General features: G+C 38.7%; 1 protein-coding gene across 1 annotated transcript in view; it reads right to left on the reverse strand.

The window, feature by feature from the left end:
* KATNA1 (katanin catalytic subunit A1) overlaps positions 1 to 21,928 on the reverse strand; it is a 34,281-nt gene extending 12,353 nt beyond the window's left edge. Inside the window, exons 1-4 of the mRNA XM_059083476.2 lie at positions 21,625 to 21,928; positions 16,102 to 16,276; positions 14,571 to 14,728; positions 8,629 to 8,809 (exon numbers count right to left, since the gene is read on the reverse strand). Of these exons, the coding sequence (XP_058939459.1) occupies positions 8,629 to 8,809; positions 14,571 to 14,728; positions 16,102 to 16,263 (501 nt within the window). The 5' untranslated portion in view covers positions 16,264 to 16,276; positions 21,625 to 21,928. The remainder of the gene's footprint in view (positions 1 to 8,628; positions 8,810 to 14,570; positions 14,729 to 16,101; positions 16,277 to 21,624) is intronic.
* Between the last annotated feature and the right edge of the window lie 4,537 nt (positions 21,929 to 26,465).

Consider the following 26,465-nt stretch of genomic DNA (forward strand, 5'->3'; position numbering starts at 1 on the left):
ACATATACACATACAAATCCAAAAGGAAGAAATAAAACTGTTCTATTTCAGATGGCATAATGTTTACCCAGAGAATTCCAAGGACTCTACAAAAATTCTCCTAGAATTAATAAATGACTTCAGCAAGGTGGCAGGATACTAAATATACATAACAAGTCAACTTTATCATTAGGGAAATGCAAATCAAAACCTCAGTGAGATACTAGTTCACACCATTTGGATGGCTATTACAACACTATTACAAAACTAAAACAAACTAACTAACTAACTAAAAAAACCACACACAGAAAATAACAAGTGTTGGCAGCGACTTCCCTGGTGGGTTAAGAGTCTGCCTGCCAATGCAGGAGACACGGATTCGATCCCTGGTCTGGGAAGATCCCACATGCCATGGGGCAACTGAGCCTGCGCTCTAGAGCCCACGAGCCACAACTACTGAGCCTGCGTGCCACAACTACTGAAGCCTGCGCGCCTAGAGCCCATGCTCTGGAACAAGAGAAGCCACTGCAATGAGAAGCCCGCACACCACAATAAAGAGTAACCTCTGGGGCTTCCCTGGTGGCGCAGTGGTTGAGAATCCGCCTGCCGATGCAGGGGACACGGGTTCGTGCCCTGGTCCGGGAAGATCCCACATGCCGCGGAGCAACTAAGCCCGTGAGCCATGGCCGCTAGGCCTGCGCGTCTGGAGCCTGTGCTCCGCAACGGGAGAGGCCACAACAGTGAGAGGCCCGCATACCGAAAAAAAAAAAAAAAAAAAAAGAGTAACCTCTGCTCACTGCAACTAGAGAAAGCCCGCACACAGCAACGAAGACCCAACGCAGCCATAAATAAATAAATAAACAAACAAATTTATTTATTTATTTATTTATTTTTAAAACAAGAAAATAACAAGTGTTGGCAAAGATGTGGAGAAACTGGAACATTGTGCACTGTTAGTAGAAATGTGAAATGATGCAGCCACTGTGGAAAAGTTTGGTGATTCCTCAAAAAATTAAAAACAATTATACATGAATACCTCTGTATATGAATATATATATATATATATCTCCAAAAGACTTGAGAGCAGGTTCTTGAAGAGACATTTATATACCCATGACATAGAAGCATTAGTTACAATAGCCAAAAGGTGGAAGCAACCAAAATGTCCTTTGATGGATGACTGGATAACCAAAATATGGTATATACATGGTATGGAATATTAGCCTTAAAAAGGAATGAAATTCTGACACATGCTATCAAATGGATGAACCCTGAACTAAGTAGAAAAAGCCAGTCACAAAAGAACAAATACTGTATGATTCCACTCATATGAGGTACTTAGAGGAGTCAAACTCATAGAGACAGAAAGTAGAATAGTGGTTGCCAGGGGCTGCAGGCAGGGGAGGGAACAAGGAATGCGATATTATGATTTATAATGAGAAATACATACTTAGTCCTATTCCTGGCATATAACTCCTAAAACCCTTATATTTCCTAACTGATAAGAGCAATGGAAGCATCTTTTGTTATAATATTCAGTTTTTGTTCCCAGCACCTGAAATAGATCAAGAGCAGTAAAGGTGAAAGAGTATTTTTTGTTATTCATAACAAGCCCCTTCAACTCAACCTGAGTTCACGTTAATGAGGTGATTTTTGGAAAGCCCCTAGTTAATCACAGGATGGGAACTGTTGTCAGGGGAACCAAACTTGTGATTAGAGGGTTGGAACTTACAGTGCTACCACACAACCTCTGGGGAGAAAGAGAGGTTGGAGGTTCAATGAATCACCAATGGCCAATGATTTAATCCATCATACCCACGTAATGAAGCCTCCATAAAACCCCAAAACGACAGGGTTTGGTGAACATGCGGAGGTGCTCGGAGGGTGGCATGTCTGGAGAAGGCATAGAAGCTGTGTCCCTCCCCACGTACCTTCTTGCCCTGGGCTTCTCTTCCATCTAGCTGTTGCTAAATTGCATCCTTTGTAATAAATTGGCAATCTAGTAAGAAAACTGTTTTCCTGAGTTCTGTGAGCTGCTCTAGCAAATTATCGAACCCAAGGGGGGAGTTTTGGTAACCTGTGATTTATACCAGTTGGTCAGAAGCACAGGTGACAAGCTGGACTTGCAATTGGCATGTGATGTGGAGGCACCCTGTGCAACTGAACTCTTAACCTGTGGATCTGATGCCAGTTGAGTTAGACTGTAGGACACACAACTGGTGTCAAAGAATTGCTTGATGTGGAAAAAAAATCCTACACATTTGGAGTACAGAAGTGTTTTGTAAGTAGCAAGCAGAAAGAAAAATAGAGTTTTCCTTATCAGGGAGTTACTGTTTAATGGGCACAGAGTTTCAGTTTTGCAAAATTAAAAACGTTCTGTGGATATATGGTGGTGATAGTTCCACAACAATGTGAAAGTACTCAATTGCACTTTAAGAACTGCATACTTAAAAATGGCTAAAATGGTAAATTTTACATTATACATATTTAAACCACAATTTAAAAAAATTTTTAAGTCACTTGTATTTCTATATACTAGCAATAAATATGTGGATACTGAAATAAAAAATACAATACCACTGATACAATCACTTAGAAAAGTGAAATACTTAGGTTTAAAATCTAACAAAATATATGTAAGACCTGTATGCTGAAAACTACACAATGCTGATGAAAGACATCAAAGATCTAAAGGAGATAACATGCTCATGGATTGGAAGACTCAATGTAACAAAGATCTCAATTTCCCCCAAACTGATACATAGGTTTAACATAATTCCTATCAAAATATCAGCAAGATTCTTTATAGATGTTGAAAAGCTGATTCTAAAATGTACATGAAAAAAAAGGAACTAGAGGGCTTCCCTAGTGGCACAGTGGTTGAGAGTCCGCCTGCCGATGCAGGGGACACGGGTTCGTGCCCCGGTCCGGGAAGATCCCACATGCCGCAGAGCGGCTGGGCCCGTGAGCCATTGCCTCTGAGCCTGCGCGTCCGGAGCCTGTGCTCAGCAACGGGAGAGGCCACAACAGTGAGAGGCTCGTGTACCGGAAAAAAAAAAAAAAAGGAACTAGAATAGCTAAAATAACTTTGAAAAGGAAGAATAAAATGGGATGAATTAGTCTACCCAATTTCAAGCTTACTATATATACAACACAGTACATAACTATAGTAACCAGGACTGTGTGGAGTATTAGTTGCGAGACAGGTACATGTATCAATGAAACATAATAGAGAGCCCATAAAGAGATCCACACAAATATGCTCAAATAATTTTTCAGCAAGGTATAAAAAATTTATTTTATTTAAGTATATTTACAATGTTGTATTAATTTCTGCTGTACAGTACAGTGACTCAGTTTTATATATATATATATATATATATATATATATATACATTCTTTTTCATATTTTTTCCGTATAGTTTATCACAGGATATTGAATGTAGTTCCCTGTGCTATAACCAATCCTTTTCAACAAATGGTGCTGGAGCAATTGAACATGTATAGGCAAAAAATGAACCTTGACCTAAGAGTCACACGTTACACAAAAATCAACTCAAAATAGATCATGGACTTAGAGGTAAAACATAAAATTATAAAACTTTTAAGAAAAAAAATAAAAAAATTTTGGGATCTGGGGCTAGGCAAAGAATTACAAACTTGACACCAAAAGCATAATTTATAAAAGGAAATGTTGGACTTTACCAAAATTAAAATCTTTTGCCTTGTGAAAGATCCTGCTAAAACAATGAAAAGACAAGCTACACACTTAAACTATCTGCAAAATACATAACTGACAGGGCTTCCCTGGTGGCACAGTGGTTGAGGGTCCGCCTGCCGATGAGGGGGACGCAGGTTCGTGCCCTGGTCTGGGAGGATCCCACATGCCGCGGAGCGGCTGGGCCCGTGAGCCATGGCCGCTGAGCCTGCGCGTCCGGAGCCTGTGCTCCGCAACGGGAGAGGCCACAGCAGTGAGAGGCCCGCGTACCACAAAAAAACACACCAAAAAACAAAAAACATAACTGACAAAGGACTAGTCTCTAGATTACATAAAGAGCTCTCAAAACTCAAGACTAAAAACAATTCATTTGCATAATGGGCAATAGACTTAAGAGAGACATTTCACTGAAGACACTTGTTTCTGTGCTCTTATTTCCTTTTCTTTATTCATTTGTACAGCTACTATTTAGAGGAATAGACCAACTCAACATAGAAAGATTGTTAGGATACATTGATAATCAAAAAGAACAGGCTACTTTCTGATTCCGGTTACGGTAAAAAAAAAAAAAAAAATCACACAACAGAAAAGGATTAAAAGCATATACCATGAGATTAACAGAACTCTGGGTGGGTGAGAATGTGAGTCTGAGTTTTCTTTTTTCACTTGCTCTATTTTCTGATTTTCTAAGTGAATAGGTAACAAAAGGTTTTAAATAGGAAAAAAAAATTTATTCATTCTTTATGACTTAATGGCTTTATCTATTCCATGAAGCTTTCTGACTAATACCATCTCCTTCTAAGAATTCTGCTATTTTTAGTCACTAGCTACCACCAGTTTAGCAATTAGATAATTGTTCTATAATTGTTTGAAATATATTACTCTGATCTCCCCAAATGTAAGTTTCTCAACACTGGGCATATATTACCAACAAATACACAATGGCTGATTTGGGAAGAAAAATTCTATACACTTGTTCTTTGGCTGTCAAGTCCTGAGGATTTTAGCACGTAAGTCATGTCCACACTCAGCAAAGACACAGATAAGATCTCCTCTTAATGTTGCTGATTTTATGTTTATTTATTATACTTTGTCCTCTTGCCCTATTCTTGAAACAGTAGAGAATCAAAGGGTGATGGAAACACTATATGTTTTAAACTGAAGGCTAAGATACTTCCATTGGTAACAACTTTTTTTCAAAGTGAGCCTCCTTCTGGGGAATTTATTTTTATCCTACTTTTAACCTAATAATTCTACTTTTGCATTTAGATAAATTAAAGAGCATTTTGAATGTAGTCATCAACCTCTAAGATATTTCATTAAAATTTTTAAAAATGCAATGGTGAAACTGTTTAAGTCAATAGCATATATAACAAAAATCTCAGTTACCTGGAATGTTTGGGAAATAATAGCTAATATTTATTGAGCACACAATAGGTAGAAAAAAAAGCTATCTTGGGGCTTCCTTGGCGGTGCAGTGGTTAAGAATCCGCCTGCCAATGAAGGGGACATGGGTTGGAGCCCTGGTCCGGGAAGATCCCACATGCCGCGGAGCAACTAAGCCCGTGCGCCACAACTACTGAGCCTGTGCTCTAGAGCCTGTGAGACACAACTATTGAAGCCCGCATGCCTAGAGCCCGTGCTCCACAACAAGAGAAGCCACCGCAATGAGGAAGCCTGTGCACCACAACAAAGAGCAGGCCCCACTTGACGCGACTAGAGAAAGCCTGCGCTCAGCAACGAAGACCCAACGCAGCCAAAAATAAATAAATAAAATAATTTTTTTTAAAAGTTATTTTATTTATCCTACAAAAACTCTATAAGACAGGAGTTAAAGTAATTTTATATATGAGGGGACAAAATTTAGAAAGACCAAGTAGCTTATGGTAATACATCTAGAAACAGCAGGGATGGTGCTTAAATACAAGTCTACCTGATTCCAAAGCCCATACTCTTAATCACCATGCTACATTTTTGAAAAGCTTTATATCTTCCTGTTTTAACCAGCAAATCATATCAATTCAATTTAATTTATCTTGGACAACTGATTTGCTGATTATAGTTCCTCAGGTTCTACACATCATTTCTCAGGGTATGAAAGTATAGATACAAAATGAAAACGGTATAGGACATTGAGCTCTACGAACCACAAATGGTTAAAAGGCTTACAACCCAAACCCTAGGTGATAGGCGAGGGCAACCTTGGTATTGATAATACTGCATAAGGCCAGAGGCATTAGCCACCTTCCGCATACCCTTCCTTGTTTCAGGAACTACAATAGCACTGCTGCTGCTGAAAGTACAGAAATACGGGGCCATAGAACGATGGTGAGAGGGACTCAAGGGAACTGACTATCCGGATGTACAAGGGCAAATGACCTCCAGAAATGGGGAGGATGGGGAATAAAGGTGATGACACAAAAACAAGAGCTAAATGCACATCTGTATCTATATCAACAAGGAAGGTTATATTTAAAGGTGAGGCTTGGCTGGTTACTGGATGAGGTTCTCAAGCAGAATTACCAAGTTAGATTGCAAATTTAGGAAAAAGATCTTGAAGTATGGGCTGATACGATGTTTTGAAAAGGACTGAATGGGCAGCACTGGGGGCTTTACATTTGCTATAACCCAGATTTCACTTTGCCCAGGTGGTGTGGAGGGGTCCTTTTGGTACAACAAGCCAACAAGCGAGCCTGTACTTTACCATTTCATAGACTAGGTATGTACCTAGGGCAAGGGACTGGGAAGGTGGAAGTAGAGAGGACAGAAACTAGGTTCTCAGAGTCCCATACGCTTCTTACTGCAAGAGAGCATAGGCCCTCAAATAATAATTGGTACTGAAATCTTGGTTTATAAATCTCATTCCTCACTAATAGGAACCAGGGTTTCCTGGAGAAATGGGGTAAACACACGAAGAGCCTGGAACATCCTATTCTTCCAGAAAATGAGGAAATGCTCAGAGAATGGTGAGTTCGTGTCAAAAAGACTTAAGATCCAGCTTCAAGGGTCTCCCGCTCCTCAAATCTTGGACAATTTAAGCATCAAAAAGATAGTAATAGATTTTAATTCACTGAATAAAATAAGAGTCCACCAGTCCATACTGAAAAAATTAAATAAAGGGGAAGAGATAGAGCTTTTTCTTACAGTTCAATGTCAAGTAATTAATGTAGAAGAGATAATAGCATTAGAAAATGATTTTTCAATTATCAGAGGAATAACTGCTTCAGGCAAGAATCACTGGATGCTAAAGCAAGTAACTGAAACTTTAATGAGAAATACAATATTTATATAACCTCGAAGTATCTCCCCACAAACTACTATAAAGGGAAACTGAGTAACTCTATAGTGGAGAGACTTGGCAGACACCACCCTAACCAAGTGATCCAATTTACCACAAGTAACATAACAAATAAACACCCTGTGCCCCCGCATATGATACACTGAGAAGAACAAAACCTCACTTCACTGGTATTCCTGCCAAAAATGCACAACCTTAAATCTAATCATGAGGAAACATCAGGCAAATCCAAACTGAGGAACTTCTACAAAATAACTCTTAAAAAAGTCAGGCCAAAAAAGATAAAGGCAGGAGAAATGTTCACATTAAAAGAGACTGAAGAGGGCTTCCCTGGTGGCACAGTGGTTAAGAATCCGCCTGCCAATGCAGGGGACACAGGTTCGAGCCCCGGTCCAGGAAGATCCCACATGCCGTGGAGCAGCTGGGCAACTAAGCCCGTGTGTCACAACTACTGAGCCTGCGCTCTAGAGCCCACGAGCCACAACTATTGAGCCTGCATGCCACAACTACTGAGCCTGCACCTAGAGCTCGTGCTCCGCAACAAGAGAAGCCACCGCAATGAGAAGCCCGCGCACTGCAACAAAGAGTAGCCCCTGCTCACTCCAACTAGAGAAAACCCGCATGTAACAACGAAGACCCAATGCAGCCAAAAACTAACTAACTAACTAAATAAATAAATAAAAGATCCTAAAGAAACACGACAACCAAATGCAATGTATGCTTCTACATTGGGTCCTGGCACGGGGCGGGGCGGGGCTGGGGGGGGAGCTATAAATGACATTATTGGGATAACTGGCAAAATTTTATAAAGGTCTGTGTATTAGATAACAGTACTGTATCAATGCAAAATTTATGATTTTTGATCACTACATTGTTTTTATGTGAAACAATGTCCTAGTATTTAGGAAATTGACTCTAAAATGTCTAAGGGTAAAAGGGCATGACTTCTACAACTTACTCTCAATGCTTCAGGAAAAAGAAAGTATATACAGAGAGTAAATGATAAAGCAAACGGGACATAATATTAATAACTGGTAAAACTGGGTAAAGAATATATGGAAGTTCTTTTTTTTTTCTTTTATTTATTTTTTTATACAGCAGGTTCTTATTAGTCATCCATTTTATACACATCAGTGATACATGTCAATCTCAATCTCCCAAGTCATCACACTGGAAGTTCTTTATACCATTCTTGTAACTTGTCTGCAAGTCTGAAATTATATCAAGATAGAAAGTTACGGGCTTCTCTGGTGGCGCAGTGGTTGAGAGTCCGCCTGCCGATGCAGGGGACACGGGTTCGTGCCCCGGTCCAGGAAGATCCCACATGCCGCGGAGCGGCTGGGCCCGTGAGCTATGGCCGCTGAGCCTGCGCTCCGCAACGGGAGAGGCCACAACAGTGAGAGGCCCGCGTACCACAAAAAAAAAAAAAAAAAAAAAAAAAAAAGAAAGTTACAAAAAACAACCAAAAATATCTGTTGAACAGTGAGTAGGAAAAATCCTAGCCTAGGTGGAGTGTGACTATGGTTTTATTATAGTAGCAGATTTAATTACTAAAAATTATTAAAATTTGTACAGTCTTCATTTTTGAAGTTAATAAATAACTTTTTCATTTATGAAAATCAGTAACATTTACCTTTTCCTCTCTTCCTTTATTCTGTTCTTTCTTTTCTCGACAACGAACAGCTTTCCCTCTGTCATTGTGAACACTGTGTGCGGATGGACGGTGAACTCTGACAGTTGCACTTGGACGGTTACTCTGTGTTTTAGGGTCACTGTACTGAGATGACTGGCGTTTTCTAGGTCCTGGTGAGGGTCTAATCAAACACAAGATCATGAAAATCATAATCAACTCCTGGAGCTGGTCCATATATAGATGAAAACACATAGTGTGTAAGTTAGTTTATGAACTAAAGAAGCAAAAGCATAACTGAACACAAGATAGAACTGAATAAACTTGAGGTCACTGAAATCTAAGGTCTAGCATTTAAACTGGACATAGCTGTCTGTGGTGCAGTATGGTTATATGGTAGAAATAACAGAAGTCAAGTGATCATCATTTCTCTTTTAAAAAGAAATAGCTATTGTATATCAAGAATAGATGAAAAATTAGTCTGATTCTTGGAAACTGAAAAGAGAACAATAATCAGAGAAGGGAGTTTTATCGAAAGAGCAAGAACAAAGCACAGGCGTAGAATTCACATTTATGTGCTGATACATGCACAATCTGGTACCATTTTATTTAGAATGTAACACAGTTCTGTTTTAATTAATAAAATTTAATCATTTTCCCATTTAAAAAAAACTGACATAAGCACTGGCTATGGACAGTTACAAGAATTCATGTATGGCGCTTTACCTTTATGTAGATCACTTCATCTTTATTTCTGTGGCAGGATTTAGACCTCTCAAATATTTATTAGGCTCCTACTACACTTCTAGAATTGGTTGGGGCCAGTAAAATAAGCAATAAAAAAGGTAGGGGAGTCCTATTCTCAAATACCTCAAGTATAGTTAAGAAAGAAGAAAATACATAAGACTAGGCAAGTATACTAGAAAGTGTGAAAGAGATCTAGTACTGTGGCAATAGGAATGGCCTCTTGAAGACAAAGTAAATTGGACCTGGAAACACAGAAGTTGACCTAAACAAGATGGTACAATTGCAGACAAGAAAATCAGTGAAGAAAAGCAAAGAAAGCAAGATGAGCTTAATCCATGTAAAGGTTATAAAGATACTAACTGTAAAGACAATGTTAAACATTAAAACATGATACTGAACAGATAAGGTAGTTCAGTAAGTAGATCTAAATACTGCCAGTTCAAGAGGCTTGGTTTTTAGCTGATGGCCACTGAAAAGGCTTTAGAAAGATCACTGTAATAGTAATAAGATACACTGAATAAGGAAACACAAAAAGCAGGGAGATGTTATCAAGGCATGAGATGAGGGCCTAGCTCAAGGAGTAACGATAAAAATCTAAGAGATACTATAAAAAACGATACTCCTCGATGTGAAAGGTTGAGAATGAGAATTTGGGAGGATGATAAAGCCAAACCAATATATATGTGAAAGGAATGATGAGGATTCAATTTTGGATTTAGAAACAGACTTGGATAGCCAAGTAGGGATACTGCGTTAAAATACATATTTATTTTTCCTCTTAAGAAAAATAATCTAAAATACACTGAATTATAATAAAGTATAAAGAATTTGAAAAGGTCACCTTAACCCCACTATCCAGAGTTAACCACTTAACATATTAGTTTATTTTCTTATGGTTGCCTTTCATTTAAACAAAATTGGAACCATTATATACACATATGCTCATATTTTTCTCTACTCATTATATCATGAGATATTGCCGGTATTCTTTCCTCTATCATCACCTCATACATAAATGACTTTTAATGGTTCGCTGGCAGTCAGTCACATAAAATGTGCCGTACTTTATCCACTTCGTTTTTTGTGGGTTTTCTGGCCGCGCCTTGTGGCTTGCACAACCTTAGTTCCCTGACCAGGGATGGAACCCATGCTCCCTGCAGTGGAAGCATGGACTCCTAACCACTGGACAGCCAGGGAATTCCCTTTATCCACTTCTTACTGCTATTCATTTATCTGAAAAATAATTTGCTGAACTATTACTACTGACAGGCACTACTCTGCATTTAAGGTAAAAAATGTTTTAAAATAACTTTACGAAAAGCCTTTACTCTCACAGGCTCACATTCAAGTGTGTGTGTGGGCAGAGGGGCTTTCAATGAAGAAATAAACAGTACATCAGATGATGCTAAATGCTATCTAAGAAAATAAAGAATGGTAGGGTCTACGGAACGATATAGGTAGGGTGATCAGGGGTGGCCTTTCTGAGGTGACATTTAAGTAGAGACCTGAAAGAAATGAGAGAACAAGCCATCAAACATCTGAGTGGAAGGAAAGGCAAGTGCAGACAACTGAAGCATTAGTGTTTGACTTGTTCAAGAAGGCTGAGGGAGAGAACTGTAAGAACTTAGGTCACAGAGGTAGCAGGGAACCAGATCTCACAGGGTGGCACTGAGGGACATACTGAAAACTTTGGGTTTTATTCAGTGAGGTGAGAAGATGTTTGAGGGACATCAGCTGACTTTTAAAAGACATTTTAAAAGAATCATACCAAAAAGTTTTATTCTATTTTTAATCTTTCCTCGAAAAGGCTTCAGTGAACCTCCTGTACAAACATATTTGTGCACAGCACTAGAAGAATAATGTATCAGTTAAATCTGTTCTTCACATGGGATTAAAGTCTAGGCAATGTCAAGGTTAGAATCACCACCAGAGTTGAAAGAATAAGCTCTCTTAAGCATGAGTACAAGTTAAGACCAACAGAAAAATAAAGAGTTTTCAGGGATGTTCAGTTGAGGAAGCAAGTAAAATAAATTACAGGAAGAAATAGAAAGATGCAGCAAATACAGTCAAAGAGGAGAACTTTGTAGTTAATAGTAATCCAGGGCATTTAAAATCAGAGACAGAAAAAAATATTGAAGAAAAGCCAGAAGCAATAAGGAGGGACACTAGGGTTCATCATCATAGACTTTTCAAGATGAAAGACTCATTTAACTCAACTTTCCATTACCCCTAAGAGAGAAGCCTCCTGCCTCCACATATTAGATTGTGGCAACCAAACAGTTCATTAAATTTGAAATCAACTGAATAATCACTGGGTACATCTATTCACTGGAAAGTTCTTACCAGTAATTGATAAAGGAGTTACAGGGTTGTTATAGACTAAATGTTTGTACCCCTCCAAAATTCATTATGCTGAATTCCTAAACCCCAATGTGATCATTTGAAGTAAGGAAGTAATTAAAGGTAAATAAGATCAAAAGGTTGGGGCCGATCTCGGAATTAGTATCCTTATTAAGAGACACCAGAAAGCTTGCTGTTCCCTCTGCCATGTGAGGACACAGAGAAGAGGAAGTCATCTGCTCAGGAAGAGTCCTCACCAGGAACCAAATTGGCTGGCACCTTAGTCTCGGACTTTCTGGCCTTCAGAACTGTGCGAAGTAAGTTCCTGTTGCTTAAGCCACCCAGTCTGTTGTATTTTGTTATGGCAGCCAGAGTAGACTAATACAAGGGCCAAATGATGATTCTCCAGAAGGAGGGAAAAAAAAAGAAAGTAGGAGTAAGACATATTCATAGGTAAAATAAAATAAAAACACAACCTGACTCATCTATTATTAGTTCTACTTTTGAAATTAAGAAAAAGTAATCATAAATGTGGAAAAATATTCATTTTATTTATAACAACAAAAAAGGGGAGGACTTCCCTAGTGGCGCAGTGGTTAAGAATCCACCTGCCAATGCAGGGACACAGGTTTGATCCCTGGTCTGGGAAGATCCCACATGCCGCAGAGCAACTAGGCCTGTGCGCCACAACTACTGAGCCTGCGCTCTAGAGCCTGAGAGCCACAACTACAGAGCCCGCGTGCCCTAGGGCCCGTGCTCCACAACAACAGAAGCCACTGCAATGAGAAGCCCACAAACCGCAACAAGGAGTAGCCCGAGCTCGCTGGAACTAGAGAAAGCCTGTGTGCAGCAATGAAGACCCAACGTGGCCAAAAATAAATAAATTTTTTTTTAAAAAAGAGGAAACAATGAATAAGAGCATGATTAACTATGTAGGTTATATCCCTCAAAGGAGTAGCAAACAACTCTTTAAAAGCAGCAGAGAATAAGGTCTAAGACAGCTTATAAATTATCAACGTTTACAATATGAAGAGCAAATTACTTAACCTATCTAAGCTTAAGTGTCCTTATCAGAAACTGGGGCTAAAAGTTTAGTCCCTACCTTCTAAGACTGTTTTGAGAATTAAATAATATATGTAATATATGTAAAGCAATTAACACGGTATTTGGTAAGTGTATGATAATTGTTGTCTACTTTTAGGATTTTTTTAAAAAACAGGGTACAAGGTTCTATATGATGGATATAGCACAACTACAACTATGAAAATAAACAATGCATAAAAGACTAGAAGTGGCACTAGGATGACTCTATGATTTACCCCCTACTTTTATGCATTTTCCTATTTTTCTTTAATGAGCCTATTGCTGTACTTTAAAAAAAATACTTTTAGTGAATTACAAAATAAAACATAAAATATACATAAAAGTACTTAGAGTAAGGGTAAAATTTAGTAAATATTCAGAAGGTATCAGAGTCAATAATAGAACATTAGTACTTTTATCTGGAGCTGAAGAAAATCAAAGTGGCTAAGAAACAATCATTACCCATCAGTTAATTTTAAACTGGAGGGGGAACACTTTGGTATGGTACTTCTTGAAGTGTGATCCACTGACCACCTGTATCAGAATCACCTGAAGACTTCTGGGCTCCACCTGCTATTACACCAGATTCTCCGGGAGTGACACCCCGGAATCCACATTCTGAATGAGAATCCCAGGAGATCTTTATGTATGCTAGAGTTTGGGAATGACTGGTATGTCAGAGTGCCAGCTTTGTAATTAAACATATCTGGGTTCGAATCCTAGCTCTACCAGTTATTACCTTTGTGATGATGAGAAAAAGTTACTTAACTTCCCTCTACCTCAGCTATCTTACCTGAAACACAGAGAAAATACGACTTATTTGGAAGGCTTATTGTAAGAAATAAATAAAATAACGTGTATCCTATATTAGTGCTCAGAACTCCGTGAGCACTCAATATCTAGCACCTATCATAAAATACAATTGAGAATTAACAGTTATAATGATAGAATCTTAAACACCTGAAAAACACCTGAGCAATGTTTTAATGCGAGGTTCTCAAACTGGTTAAGGGACAAAGAACCTGAAAGTCAGCGTTCTTTGTACAATGCTATTTTACACTAATGTATTTAAACCCACAACATAAACTAGGAAATCTATTATGTGAGTAAAATAGATAAATGACACCCATTTGCACACTCATCAGTTAAAAAATATGCAGTGGAACTAAGCATAATTGGCTCTTTTGCATTTCAGTAAATATCAACTTTCACTGATTGTTCATTTGCTGGCACCAGGTAATAGGAAACTGGAGATAAAAATACCAGAGAAAAACCTATAATTGAGAACATTTTATCTTTTCTTTTTTTCGGTGAACTAAAAAGCCCATTTTTAAATTTTAGCAGCAGTATAGCTTGATAAATAGTAGTATTCTGTGATAGCTTTTTGAGAACCACTGTTTTAGTCTAATTCCCTCACTTTACATAACAAAAAGCTGAGCTCTAGAAAGGTTACATGATTTTCCCAGAGCTACAAATAATGATACAGACCTAGAGCCCAGATATTTCAATCTCCCTCCCCATGTTCCTTCCATAAGATAACAGTGCCTCCACTACTTTACGCTCATTCACAAAAGCGTATTTTTGGTCTATGCCTACCTAAATTTAATTTACTGAAATGAGGCAGAGTTACACGATATACAATTCAAGAGTTACAAAAGGTATTCAGTAAATAACCCTCTCCCATTCCTGTCTCTCAGTCCCCAGTTCTCTTCCTAGGTAGAACCAATGTTACCAGTTTTCTGTGCCAGTGTGTTTCTTAAAGGGTCTCCACTTACCTTCGTTCAACAGGTACAGGCAGGGACCAGACTTCTCCCTCAGACGCTGGAAGCTCATGCTGTGCAGCTTTTAATGGAGTGCTGTCTAGCTTAAAGCTTTCTAGTGTTTTCATGATATCCTTAACGTGTTTAGCTTCCACATTTATTTCCTGCCAAACCTGATTTCAAAGGAGAATATCGCTCTTTAAATTTCTATAACTAATAAATCACTGCCAAGATTAAGTTGGGCCATTTATTTAAGATGTCAGAAGCCTCCATTTTGACATCAGATATCCAGGAAACCATACCAAAATATTCTGTTAAAATTTTAATAATGGTTCATGAATTCTTTATTTCTAATTGCAAAATTAATTCTGATAAAATGAATTAAGTATCCTGGCTAATTAAGCCATCATGACTGACTTATGGTTCTTATTCAAAGTGCATAACAAATTTAAAAGTTAGCTGTAACTTCAAAGTTTGGTAAAAACAATACTTTCGCAAGTATTTGATGGTTCTTATGCTACTTAATTGACTTTAAAAATGCTGATCAGAATCCACTAATTTCATAGCTCACTAATGGACTGCATCCAACAGTGTGAAAAATAAAGCTTCAGAGGATAAATGGCTCAATCCACATACAACCAATATATTTTTTTAAAAAGCAGTCTTGACTCAATTTTAAAACTATATATATATACACACACACATATATATATGAAATACTGAAATGAAGTTAGTAATATTTGGTTTTAAAACTAAATGATTTAAATATCCTTATAAAAAAGCTTATACTTTTTAAGTAAAAGCTGCTGGCCTAAGAATAAGAGGTCTTAAAAGTCTTTCAGTGACAAATTTAAGACTCTATGAAATAAAGTGTTTTCCCCTTCTAATGTAAAATATGCAGAGGCAGACTTAAGGAAAGAGGTTAAGTTCAAAGAGGTGAATATTCCTCTCTTTTAAAGAAATTTAGCACAAATATGGAATACTATGAAAAAAAGCAGTTTAGTAGAATCTGAGGGATAATACTCTACCTAGAAGTCCAGCACAAAAAGACTATTAATTTCTATAATATTTCTCTCCTGTGACATTGTTGAACCCTATTATAAATGCCATATTCAACTGGACCTGTTTATAGTTTCTACCTATAAACTTTTACTGGTCCTCAGTGACTAAAGTTCCTCACGTGGGATGCAAGTATGGTCTGCTTTATGATGTTCTATGGAGAATATGGTACTTGTGAGACTCAGGCGTTATCTGCAGTTTCAACAATGGCTTAATAAAGTCAATTCTAATTTTACCAGGTAAAAATGGGATCTAGAAAAAAATTTCAAAACCATTACTATGAGATTCCAAAAATTAGAATAACTGAGTAGAACTCATCATACTGATGATGGCAAATACGGACTAATATAATAATCAAGTTTTAAGAAACATTATATACAAATCCATGTAATAAATTATATACTCTTAATGTAAAGCTGCAAAAGCACTACCTAATTACAACTGAGTATTTTAAACCATTAAAACAAACATCAGTCATGATTCTTACCTGTTGCCACTTCTGCTGGAGGTATGTATCTTTGACTGAGTATAGATACTTGTTCATTTGATCAAGAACTCCCTGATAATAGACCATTGCAGAGTCATAATTTCCCAGCAATGCATATTCACGGGCCAATTTTACATTCTCACTAATCATAAGAAGACTCATGCTCAATTATAAGCTAAAAAAGAAAGAAACATTTAATATTACCTCTTAAAAATAAGTACTACAAGGAGTTTTTTAAAAGTATACTTTCCAAGGATCCCTGAAGATGCTCACAATGTACTTTCCATCTCTATACATTTGTTCATGCTAATTTCCACTCCTTCAAAGAAATTTCTCAGTTCCCACAGTCAAACCCTACCTATGTGTCAAAACCCACTCAGATGGCAATTCTCCCAGAATGTCAACCTTCTGAAATTCCCAGTTCAAAATAAGCCCTCCCCCTTCGAAAGTCCCCTGGCACTTTACTGGGGCCTTCATCTCAAGGCACTTGTCTACCTTGAATCTCTAAGTTCTTTTACGGCAGGATTTACAGAGGAAAGGTCTGAGATGGTAACTTCAGTGCGTGACATACAAGTCTTATTGAACATCTGCAGAACAAATGTAGAATGTTAGATCACTCTTTGCAGGGCACTATGACACAGCAGAAAACACACGTGTTTTGAGGTTAGAAGAATCTTGGTTAGAACTGTAATTCTGCCACCGTTGTCAAGTCCCTTAACTTTAATGAGCCTTAGTTTTTAAATCTGTCATTGGGATAGTAACTACTTCCAAGAGTTGCACTAGAAGGAATAAATGGCTATTTAGAGTCCCTACCATAGTACTTGGCAAAGAGTAGGTCTTCAATAAATGCTAAATGCATCTTCCCTGAAACTTTCCATATACAAGAACTAAGCATAGTCTTTGTACTTAGTAGGATGTGGATATATGGATATGGGGTTTTTATAGGTGGGTTTTTACCTACCCTCTAGACAGAAGCTAATTCCAATCACATAAAAATTGGCCCAGAAAACAAGGGGAAAAGTGATCAACTTTTTATGAGGTGAGAACCACCTCAATTTCAAAACTAATTAAGAGCAATAAAAAGTCTATTTCACTTATGAACATGATGTGGTAATCTTAAATAAAAGATTAGCTAACTAAAAAAAAGAAAAAAAAAGATTAGCTAACTAACAATGTATCAGCGTGCATACACACACACACACACACACACACACACACACACACACACACACACACACACACACTCCATGACCAAGAAGGTTTATCCCAGGAATGCAATTATAATCTAAGCTGAGAAAATCCATCCTTGTAATTCCTCACACTAATGGACAAAAGAACTTCATACAAAAATAGGTAGCGCATAAAGGCATAAAGCGTAATTCATGGAAGGGAAAACCCAAATGATTAACAAGTACAGATACTAATAATAGAAGAATGCAATGAGAGACCACTTTTACATTTACCAGATTAAAAAAATTAATAAATCCAATAATACTAAGTATTGGCAATTATTTGGGAAAAAGGACATTCTCACATACAATGTGTGGGCATAAACTGGTATAATCATTTCGGAGAGCAATCTGGCAGTACTTAGAGAAATTATGTATGCATATATCCTACGACCCTGCAACCCTACTTTTCTGTAAATATTCCAGAGGAAATTTCACACAGATCCACAAAGGGACTTGTTTTTGGATGTTAATGACAGAACTGTTTGAGAAATCAATAGTTGGAGGTAATCTATCTATTCCCTGCTAAGAAAATAGATAAGGAAATATGGTGGATGCACCCTATGGAATACTATGTAGCAGATGGAAGCAATGAACAAAATTTGCAAATAGCAACATTGACAGATCATCAAAATACAGGGTTGGGTGTAAAAAAAACTTAGACATAGAACAAGGTCTAAATGCCAAGATCATTTTATAAACTTAAAATTATGCTATATATATTGGGTTGGCCAAAAAGTCTGTTCAGGATTTTCCGTAAGATGTCATGGAACCTGTACGAACTTCTTGGCCAACCCAATATATATGGTGAATAAAACACTCTTTTTTAAAGGACACATACACCCCTAAGAACATATATTAAATATATTACAGTGTCTGTGGAGGGTGAGATAGGGAAATATGAAGAAAGATGAAGGGTAGGGGAGTAACCAAAAATAAATGCAACAAAACAAGGGCCTTATATCCATCAATAATCAGAGAGCTTGTAAGGTGGCTCTCAATGACCTCTGCTTCCTGGTGTCCAAACCCTTGTGTAATCATCTCCCCTTGAATGTGAGCTTGTAACAAACAGAATATACAAAAATAATGGAACATCATTTCTGAGATTAGACTGGGACTTCCACCACCTTGCTTACTGTCTTTTGCTCTCTCGTTGGACTACTCTAAGGGAAAACCAGCTACCATGTTGTGAGTTGCCCAGTGCAGAGGCTCACATGGCAAAGAACTGATGGAGGCCCAAGGGCAAGAGCCAGTGAGGAACTAAGGCCCTCAGTCCAACAGTCCAGAGGAACTGAATCCTGCCAACAACCATGTGAGGGAGGCAGGAAGTTGGATCCTCCCTCAGCTGACCCTTGAGATAAATGCAGCCCTGACTGATACCTTGACTACAGCCTGTGCAAGCCCCTGAATCAGAAGCACCTAGCCAAGCTATGCCCAGAGCCTGACCAAAGAAACCATGAGACAGTAAATGTTTGTGGTTTTAAGCCATTAAGTTTTCGGGTAATTTGTCATGAAGCAATACAGCTATGAACTGAGGTCTATAAGTAATTCAAGACTGAGCACCTGAGGTCCAAAAGAAAAGGAAAAAAAAAAATCCCATGGCTGAAAAGCATGACCACTGATAATATTCCATTTTAATAAGAGCTCTGTGGTCAGGGACCATGGCTCTCTGTTATTTTATAGATATATCCCCAGCACCTAGAACCATGTTTCCCTTCACATAGCAGATACTCAGTAAATCTTTGAATGAATGAATACTGTCAGGTTTTGTCTAACTACTAAGATTTCTTACCTTTGTCCAGTTTCTGACCCTCAGCACTCTCACATTGCTTGATCCTCAACTCATCCCTGCCAGAACTGTGTGACTGCTTTTGCTCTGAAGCTATATATGCCCTACAGTGACACCCAGTCTGAGCAATAGTGTTATACGGGTACAGCTGGAGCTGGCTGCTCACAGTATATCGCTGATCTGGATAAGCAAAGATAGCAAGACTCTAATGTCTTTTCCTTCTCTCTCTCTTTTCCTTAAAAGACTCCCTCCAGATCTTTCTTCCCTTCCCCCAACTAAAAAAAAAAAAAAAATCTAAATTAAGTTGTTACTTATATATAGGTTGTCCTTTTGTATTCCTGAGGGCCAGGGCTCAATGTTCCAAAATTCACAGAAGTCATTCCAGGCCTTCTTTGAAGGTTCCGTGTTATGGATACTTCTTTCTAGTCAGATAAAATTCCTGAGGAGCCAATGAATTGACATTTTCTAACAAACAAATGTAAAGTCAATCCAAGGCCACATTAAAAATGACCTGAAAAATTCTTGGTTATCAAACAAACGATGTGTTTACTGAAAATGTATCCAAATATCACGCAATGACTAAATGTTAGACAAAAAACAAATTTTCCTACTCTTTTAGTATCAGACATTCTTCTTCTCAAATGAATGTCAACACTGAATTTATGAAATTCTTCAATTTTCAAGAATATATCCTTATCATTGCCAAAATTACACTTTAGGAAGACAGACTTTGGGTCTACCTGACACAATATCTGGCAGTACTTGAAGAAATGAATATATGTGAAGAAAAGCCTGTAGACCAAATTTTAACCACAGTGAACTGTAAACACTACCTGTTGGTTCAATTAATAGAACAAAAATGAGATTATAAAATTATAAAAAATGAGACTGTCCAAAAACACAGACTGTTGGTTTTTAAAGAGATTATTAAAGAGAAAAATAAACATAAACATAGGTGATGCATGCTTTATCTCACAGCAAGCTATTCCTTTACATGATCCTATCAGAACCACCCTTTTGCTTAAGTGTACTGAATATTTATTTATCTTAATGACTAAATTCATTTATTTAAACTGAGTAAGATGCAACATGAAATATTAATTCAAATAACAAAGTCAAAATTCTTTTAAACACTAAAAACTCAATATTACAGCAAAATTTCTAGCAAACAATGTGACGCTGTGTGGTCCACAAACCAGTCAAACAGCTAAAAAACAAACAATCCAGAATCATTGTTGTAAACAGAAATTCAACATTGTTTTTAATACAGTAAATTCTACAAGATTCTCTAATCCTTAGTATTTGTCAGAATTGTGATACCAGTTTCAAAATAAGATGCAGAATCCGTTGTAGACTATATAATATGCCTAATACTGAATCTATAAAATGTAAAAAGGTCTTGAATAACCAATGCCATAAAGGAGCTTTATATAGCTTTTCATAGTCTAAGAATGTTGGAAGGTCGATTGGCACTGCCTTTTTTTTTTTTTTAAGATATGAAACAAGTCACAAGTTATTAATACTAATACAAGAGTTTTGCCACTATTTCTTTGTGTGAGAACTCACTGATTACAAAAACCATCTCTTTTGGAAAAGAAAATAAGGCTGCACACTGAGATATTTAGGCCTGTGTGAACATCACAAGAATCTTTCTTGATACCTTGGTGTTCTAGCATTGTGACTATGGGGCAAAGACTTATCGCACACATTCTAAAACGTTAGGAATGTACTCAGCAGTATCTAAAGGTCTGATTTCAAAGAGGAAGACAAATGAGTGCTTTCAAGAGAGCAGCAATGTTAGTAACTGATATAAATGTTAGTAACTGATATAAAAATGGCACTTCGTAGTTAAAAGAGAAAATTATTTTTGAGTAAATAAGGGCCTGAGACTATCCACTGCAAGGCATTAAGGATCCACGTTCATCGCTAACTTCATCACCATATAATACACAGTATGAAACAAAGTTTCGAGGGATACGTTTTGTAAAAGGTACCAACTCTAAACAAAAAGGGCCATAGCCTCCCAGAGGACGCCCGGCTCCAGAATAAACTAAATAAGAAAGAACATCCTCAACAATAGCACACCTACCTAACAAAACATAAGAAAGGAAGCTGCATCCCCAAAGTCAAGGCTTTTGGTGTTTTTTTTTTAGGGTAGAGGGTTTCGGGCGGGGGCGTGGACGAATTCGGGAGAGGACCCGTCAAAAAAGCGAGGAAATTAAAAACAGGTTCTCTCGGCCGGAGACTTCTCTAAGGAGACAGGCCTAGAGTGGGATCGGCAGGAGCCCCCAGAAGTCTCCGGCCGGACAGGACTCCTCCGGTAGGGGGACCGTCACCCGAGCCACAGGTGTCAGCGACAACAGCAAGGACCTAGGACCTCGGCGCAGGCACCGGCAAGTTCACAGCAGAATGCGCACCGGGATCGCATCACAGGCTCCCGAATCCCTCGCCGACCCGGCCACGTGGGTCGGGGGTTCCCAGGAGAGCTAGAGAGCCAACACTCACCTGTGTCTCCGAGGCTCCTCGGGAAACCGCCCAGCGGCAGGCGGAGCGGGAGGGCCGAGCGGGGCTCCGGGCAGCGAGGAAGGAGGCCCCTGCCCTGTCCTGCCCCAACCACCCTGTTTTGTGCTCACGGACCCAGCACTGCCTCGTCCAGTCGTCACCAGCGTCCACTCGCCGAGAATTTGAAGGCAAACCCGCCAGGGTCACTTCCGGTGCTGGGGGGAACCTCGGTGACCCCGCCGAAAGCTGGGATACGCCCCGGGAGCGAGGACGCCGGGTGGCGTGCGCGCGCCGGGCGCCGGTTGGGCGGGGTCGACGGAGGTGGGGCGGGGTCGACGGGGGTGGGGCGGGGCCGACGGAGGTGGGGCGGGGCCGACGGGCGCGCCTGCGCAGTCCCGCGCCACAGCCTCCTGCTTGGACTGGGCAGAGGCGGTTAGTAATGACTCAAATTAGAGCTACCGTCTCGTGTTCCTCAATATGTTTTTCGCAGTGCTTCCTCACTTTTCCTCCCACTTGATTTTCATCACTCTCTTCAGAGGTTAGGAGGTCAGAGTGTCGATTTTACAGGTGAGTGTCAAGAATCAAACAATTCGTTTGTGACAAATCCTGTTTTAGAACCAAATACTCAGAATTTGGCTGAGGCGCTTGTCACGACATAACATGAATAAAACAGAGAATGGGTAAACAAAGGTATTCGGACACAATGATGGAGGAATTTTATATTCTTGATTTTTTTTGGTCAACGTTTTAATGCAACCAGACAACAAAATTATGTTCCACGATGTACAGAAACATACGTACTCGACAGTACTAGTGGCCATGCTTCCTCCAGGATCTCCGTCCTCTACTTCCCCCTAAGGTGGCATAGAGGGACTTAAGACACGTTATCCTCTAGGAGTGCATGGTAATTAAAATTCTGATTTTAAAGCATCCCATTAATTTAACACAGACTTATATAAAGGCAATTCAAGGGAAATCCATTCAGTCCACAGATGTTTATTGAGCAACTAATACATGCCAGACAGCATTGTAGGCATTGGGTAAACAGTGGTCAACAAAATAGAATGTTTCATGAAGCTTAAAGTCTTGTAAAATTCTCAACTAAGTAGAAAATAATAGTTTCACTATGATGGATTTGAACTCTATTGTAATGTAAAGTATAATTAGTATAGGAAAGTATAATTAGTATAGCTTTTTGAAATGAAAAAATAATTCAGGGAGGTACAGGTTAATTACCCTAGTTAGACTGAATCAACTTTCATTTTTTATATGAGTGAAAAGGTATGTTGAATTATAAAGGCAATTTATAGTCTAAAAACTTCTCAGAGGGCACAAAATGAATACATATTACATGACTCCATTTATATGAAATTCTAGAACAGGCAAAAGTAGTCTGCAGTAACAGAAAGGTGGTCAGTGTTTGTTTGAGGCTGGATTGGGGGCTGGGATAAGTGAGGAGAAGGACTAGACTGCAAGAAGGCATGAGGAAATGTTTTGAGGTGATGGAAATGTTCTATATCTCAGAGTAGTGGTTAAGCAGGTGTATATGTTTATTAAAACACTGAACAGTGCACATAAAATGGATGCATTTTATTGTACATAATTTATACCTCAATGAAGTTAATTTTTAAAATCAAAAAACAAAAAACCTCCAAACAATGGCTTACATTTACTACTTCTGTTTCTTCACTAGTTGCACTAGTCTAGGAAGACTAGGGTACCCTGTCATAACCTCTCTAAATTGAAGAGCTTTCAAACGCCAGGAATTTTTTTCTTCTCATTTACTCTGTATGTTCATGGTAGAGTGGATGCAGGCACTGGGACCCTGGACAGTGGAAAAAAGAAAATGCAATAACTTGCATAACTTCTGCCTGGATGTGAGACGTGCCACTTCTGTCCACATTTCATTGGCCAGAGCAAGTCATGTGGCGAAGCCTGATTTCAAAGAGATGGGACATGGAGCTTTACAGTGTGCCCTGAAGGAAAAACAGAATATTTGTGTACTGCCCTCATGACTACTACACTAGTCATTTCTTCTTCTACAGTGTGGCTTCTACAACCACCATCCCTCTAAAATGATTGTGTCCAAACTGGGACTCAGAATAATTGGAGATTATTTTTTTCTGGCAAATGGTGACAGTAATTTGGCAGGATCATAGGACACATACCGGGAAGTTCATGAAAAGTAGGTAAAGAGGTAGGTGCCAGGAAAGAGTTTCAATTTTGTTCAATAGGCACAAAGGAGCCATTGAAGGTATTCAAATGAAGGCATAATTTAGATAGGAAATACGCAACTGTGAGTAGAAGGGTTTGGAGGGGAGAGAGAATAGATTGGGCGACTCTTGCAAGAAGTGTTGTGACTCCTGGAATTACTCGGGAGGGAAAGACATGCAAACCATTTCTCGACATTATGTATTTGCTGTCTCTCTTGCCCCAGTAGGTAAACTTTAATGAAGTTAGATACTTCCTCCATTTGACTAGGGCAATGTCTAGCATATTGCAGACATTAATTAGATATTTGTAGAATAAATACATTAAATCAGTAAAAAAAAAAAAAAAAAAAAAACCGAATTTGGAGACACTTTTTACATTTCATCAGAGAAATCTACAAGGACTTTCAGGACTATTTTCACTCACCTGGTTTATTGCAACTGGCAGTCCTCCTCTACCTCCTTCAAAAATTTGAGCCGTCTCTTGGGATACAGAGTATGTATAAGACTAGAAAATTCTAACCATGATTTAAGAATCTGCTAAAAAAAAAAAAAAAAAAAAAAAAGAGGGAGTTCTTTGGTGGCCTAGTGCTTAGGGTTCCAGGCTTTCACTGCTGTGGCCCGGGTTAAGTCCCTGGTCGGGAACTGAGATTCTGCAAACCGAGGACCAGAATCTGCTGAATCTTTAGATTATGTCACAGTACTTGCAGCAACAAACTGAGACAGATCCCCAGTGCTGTTCACTAACCTTATGCACATTCTTCCTCAATAATAGCTTCCATCACAGACCTGCTACTCCCAGATTGCTGAATGCCATAGGAAAAAAAAAAATCACACCACCTTGAAGATCGATGCACCACAACTGCATGATGTCTAACCCACCTGAAACATATTTTTCTGCATGTCCCACCTCAGTTATATCTCCTACTCTTCACATTAGTTATTTCAGACTTTCACCACTGCCCTCATGCCAGCCACATACCCCTTTCTGCCCTTTCAGCAAATCACTCTGTCTCCACCTTCAGAGGAAATAGAAGCTATCAGGTTGAAATCCCCTCAACTTGCTCACTGAGGCAGAGACTGCCATCTGCCCACCAAATACGCATTTTCCTTGGTAACAGAACCTAGCTTGAATAAGCACTACATTTTCCAGACTCTCATGCAGCTAGCTGTGGCCGTGGATCTCACTTCTGGCCAGTGGCCGTGTTACATAGAACTTTGGGGAAGGAAACTTACAGGGCGAGGCCCTGAAAATCCCCCTTCCAGTCACATCATCCCCTCTTTTCACCAGATTAGAACACGGAAAAAAATGGATAGAGGATAAGCAGCCAACTACTGACCATAATGACCTTTAGGATATAAGCCATGCGATGAAGATAGCAGAATTGAACAGACGAAGTGTGGACTGACCTCGTGGAGATGTTATAGCAGGTGTGGACTGCCAAGTCCAGATATTGTCTGTCTAAGCAGTCGTTGTGTTGGGTATCATATGCAGCATAACCTAATCCCAATACTTTGACCCTCCAACTTAACAAATGTCTCTTTCACTCTTGCCCTTTGGTTTTGCCTCCTGTCTCAAAGAAAGTGTATCTTCTTCTTCATTCCTCCACTTGAACTTAAAAGATTTTATTTTTTATTTCCATTTTACGAATTTATATTTGGATAGGCAATGCATTTACATGGTTCAAATTCAAATGATACAAAAGCTTATATAGTGGGAAGTCTTTCTACTATTCTTGCTACCTTAGAAATCCAGTTCCCATCCCCAGAGACAGTAACATCAAACTTGTTAACTACCTTCCAGAGATACTTTTATTATACATGCAATTAAATAATGCAATTTATTGGACCTCTCATGAGCTTTCTATAGTTTGCCAGTTTATGTCTTCAATCAAGGAAAATTTCCTTTGGGTAATTTCTTATAGCTTCTATTTTCTTGTTGGGATTGCCTATTTGTACGTTTATGAGAATGTTTTTCCTTACATCATCACGCATAGTTATAAGAGCCGTTGTAATATCTTTGCCAATTCCAGATGTTGGAAATAAGATCTTGGGGTCAACCTCCACGGATTGTGTTTTCTCTTGAGACTAGGTCATATTTGTATATTTCATAGTATGCCAGGTAAGTTTGGATTGTATCACGGATGTTGGATACAGTACATTACACTCTGGATTCTGGGATATGCCTCTGGAGGTGTTTTGTTTGCTTGGTGAAGCAAGCAATTAACTTGGTTTGATTCTCTTTCCGTTGGGCAGCATCTCAAATGTCAGTTTAGTTCTTTGATTCTTGGGATGCTTGGATTCCTCCCCACACATATGTGGTTCATGATTCAGGTAGAGATTTGGGCCATTCTCAGGCAAGATACCATGAAAATGAGACACTCATCTAATGCCATTCCTCTCTCCCAAGTGTTGACTTCCACCCAGAATCTGCCTGCTCTTGGTACCACTTCTGTATCTTTAGCTAGTTTTTTTTCCCCCTGAATTTATAGTTGTTACATATGATAAAGTCAATCCATCAGGAGCTTACTTGGTCATACTAGAAGCAGAATCTAGAGTTATCTTTCAAGTATGTCATTTGGTTGACAGTTGGATAATAAACTTGAAGGAACAGAATGAAGTCAAAGACTCCAG

The sequence above is a fragment of the Kogia breviceps genome, chromosome 13 (assembly GCF_026419965.1).
Source record: "Kogia breviceps isolate mKogBre1 chromosome 13, mKogBre1 haplotype 1, whole genome shotgun sequence".
Lineage (NCBI taxonomy): Eukaryota > Metazoa > Chordata > Mammalia > Artiodactyla > Physeteridae > Kogia > Kogia breviceps.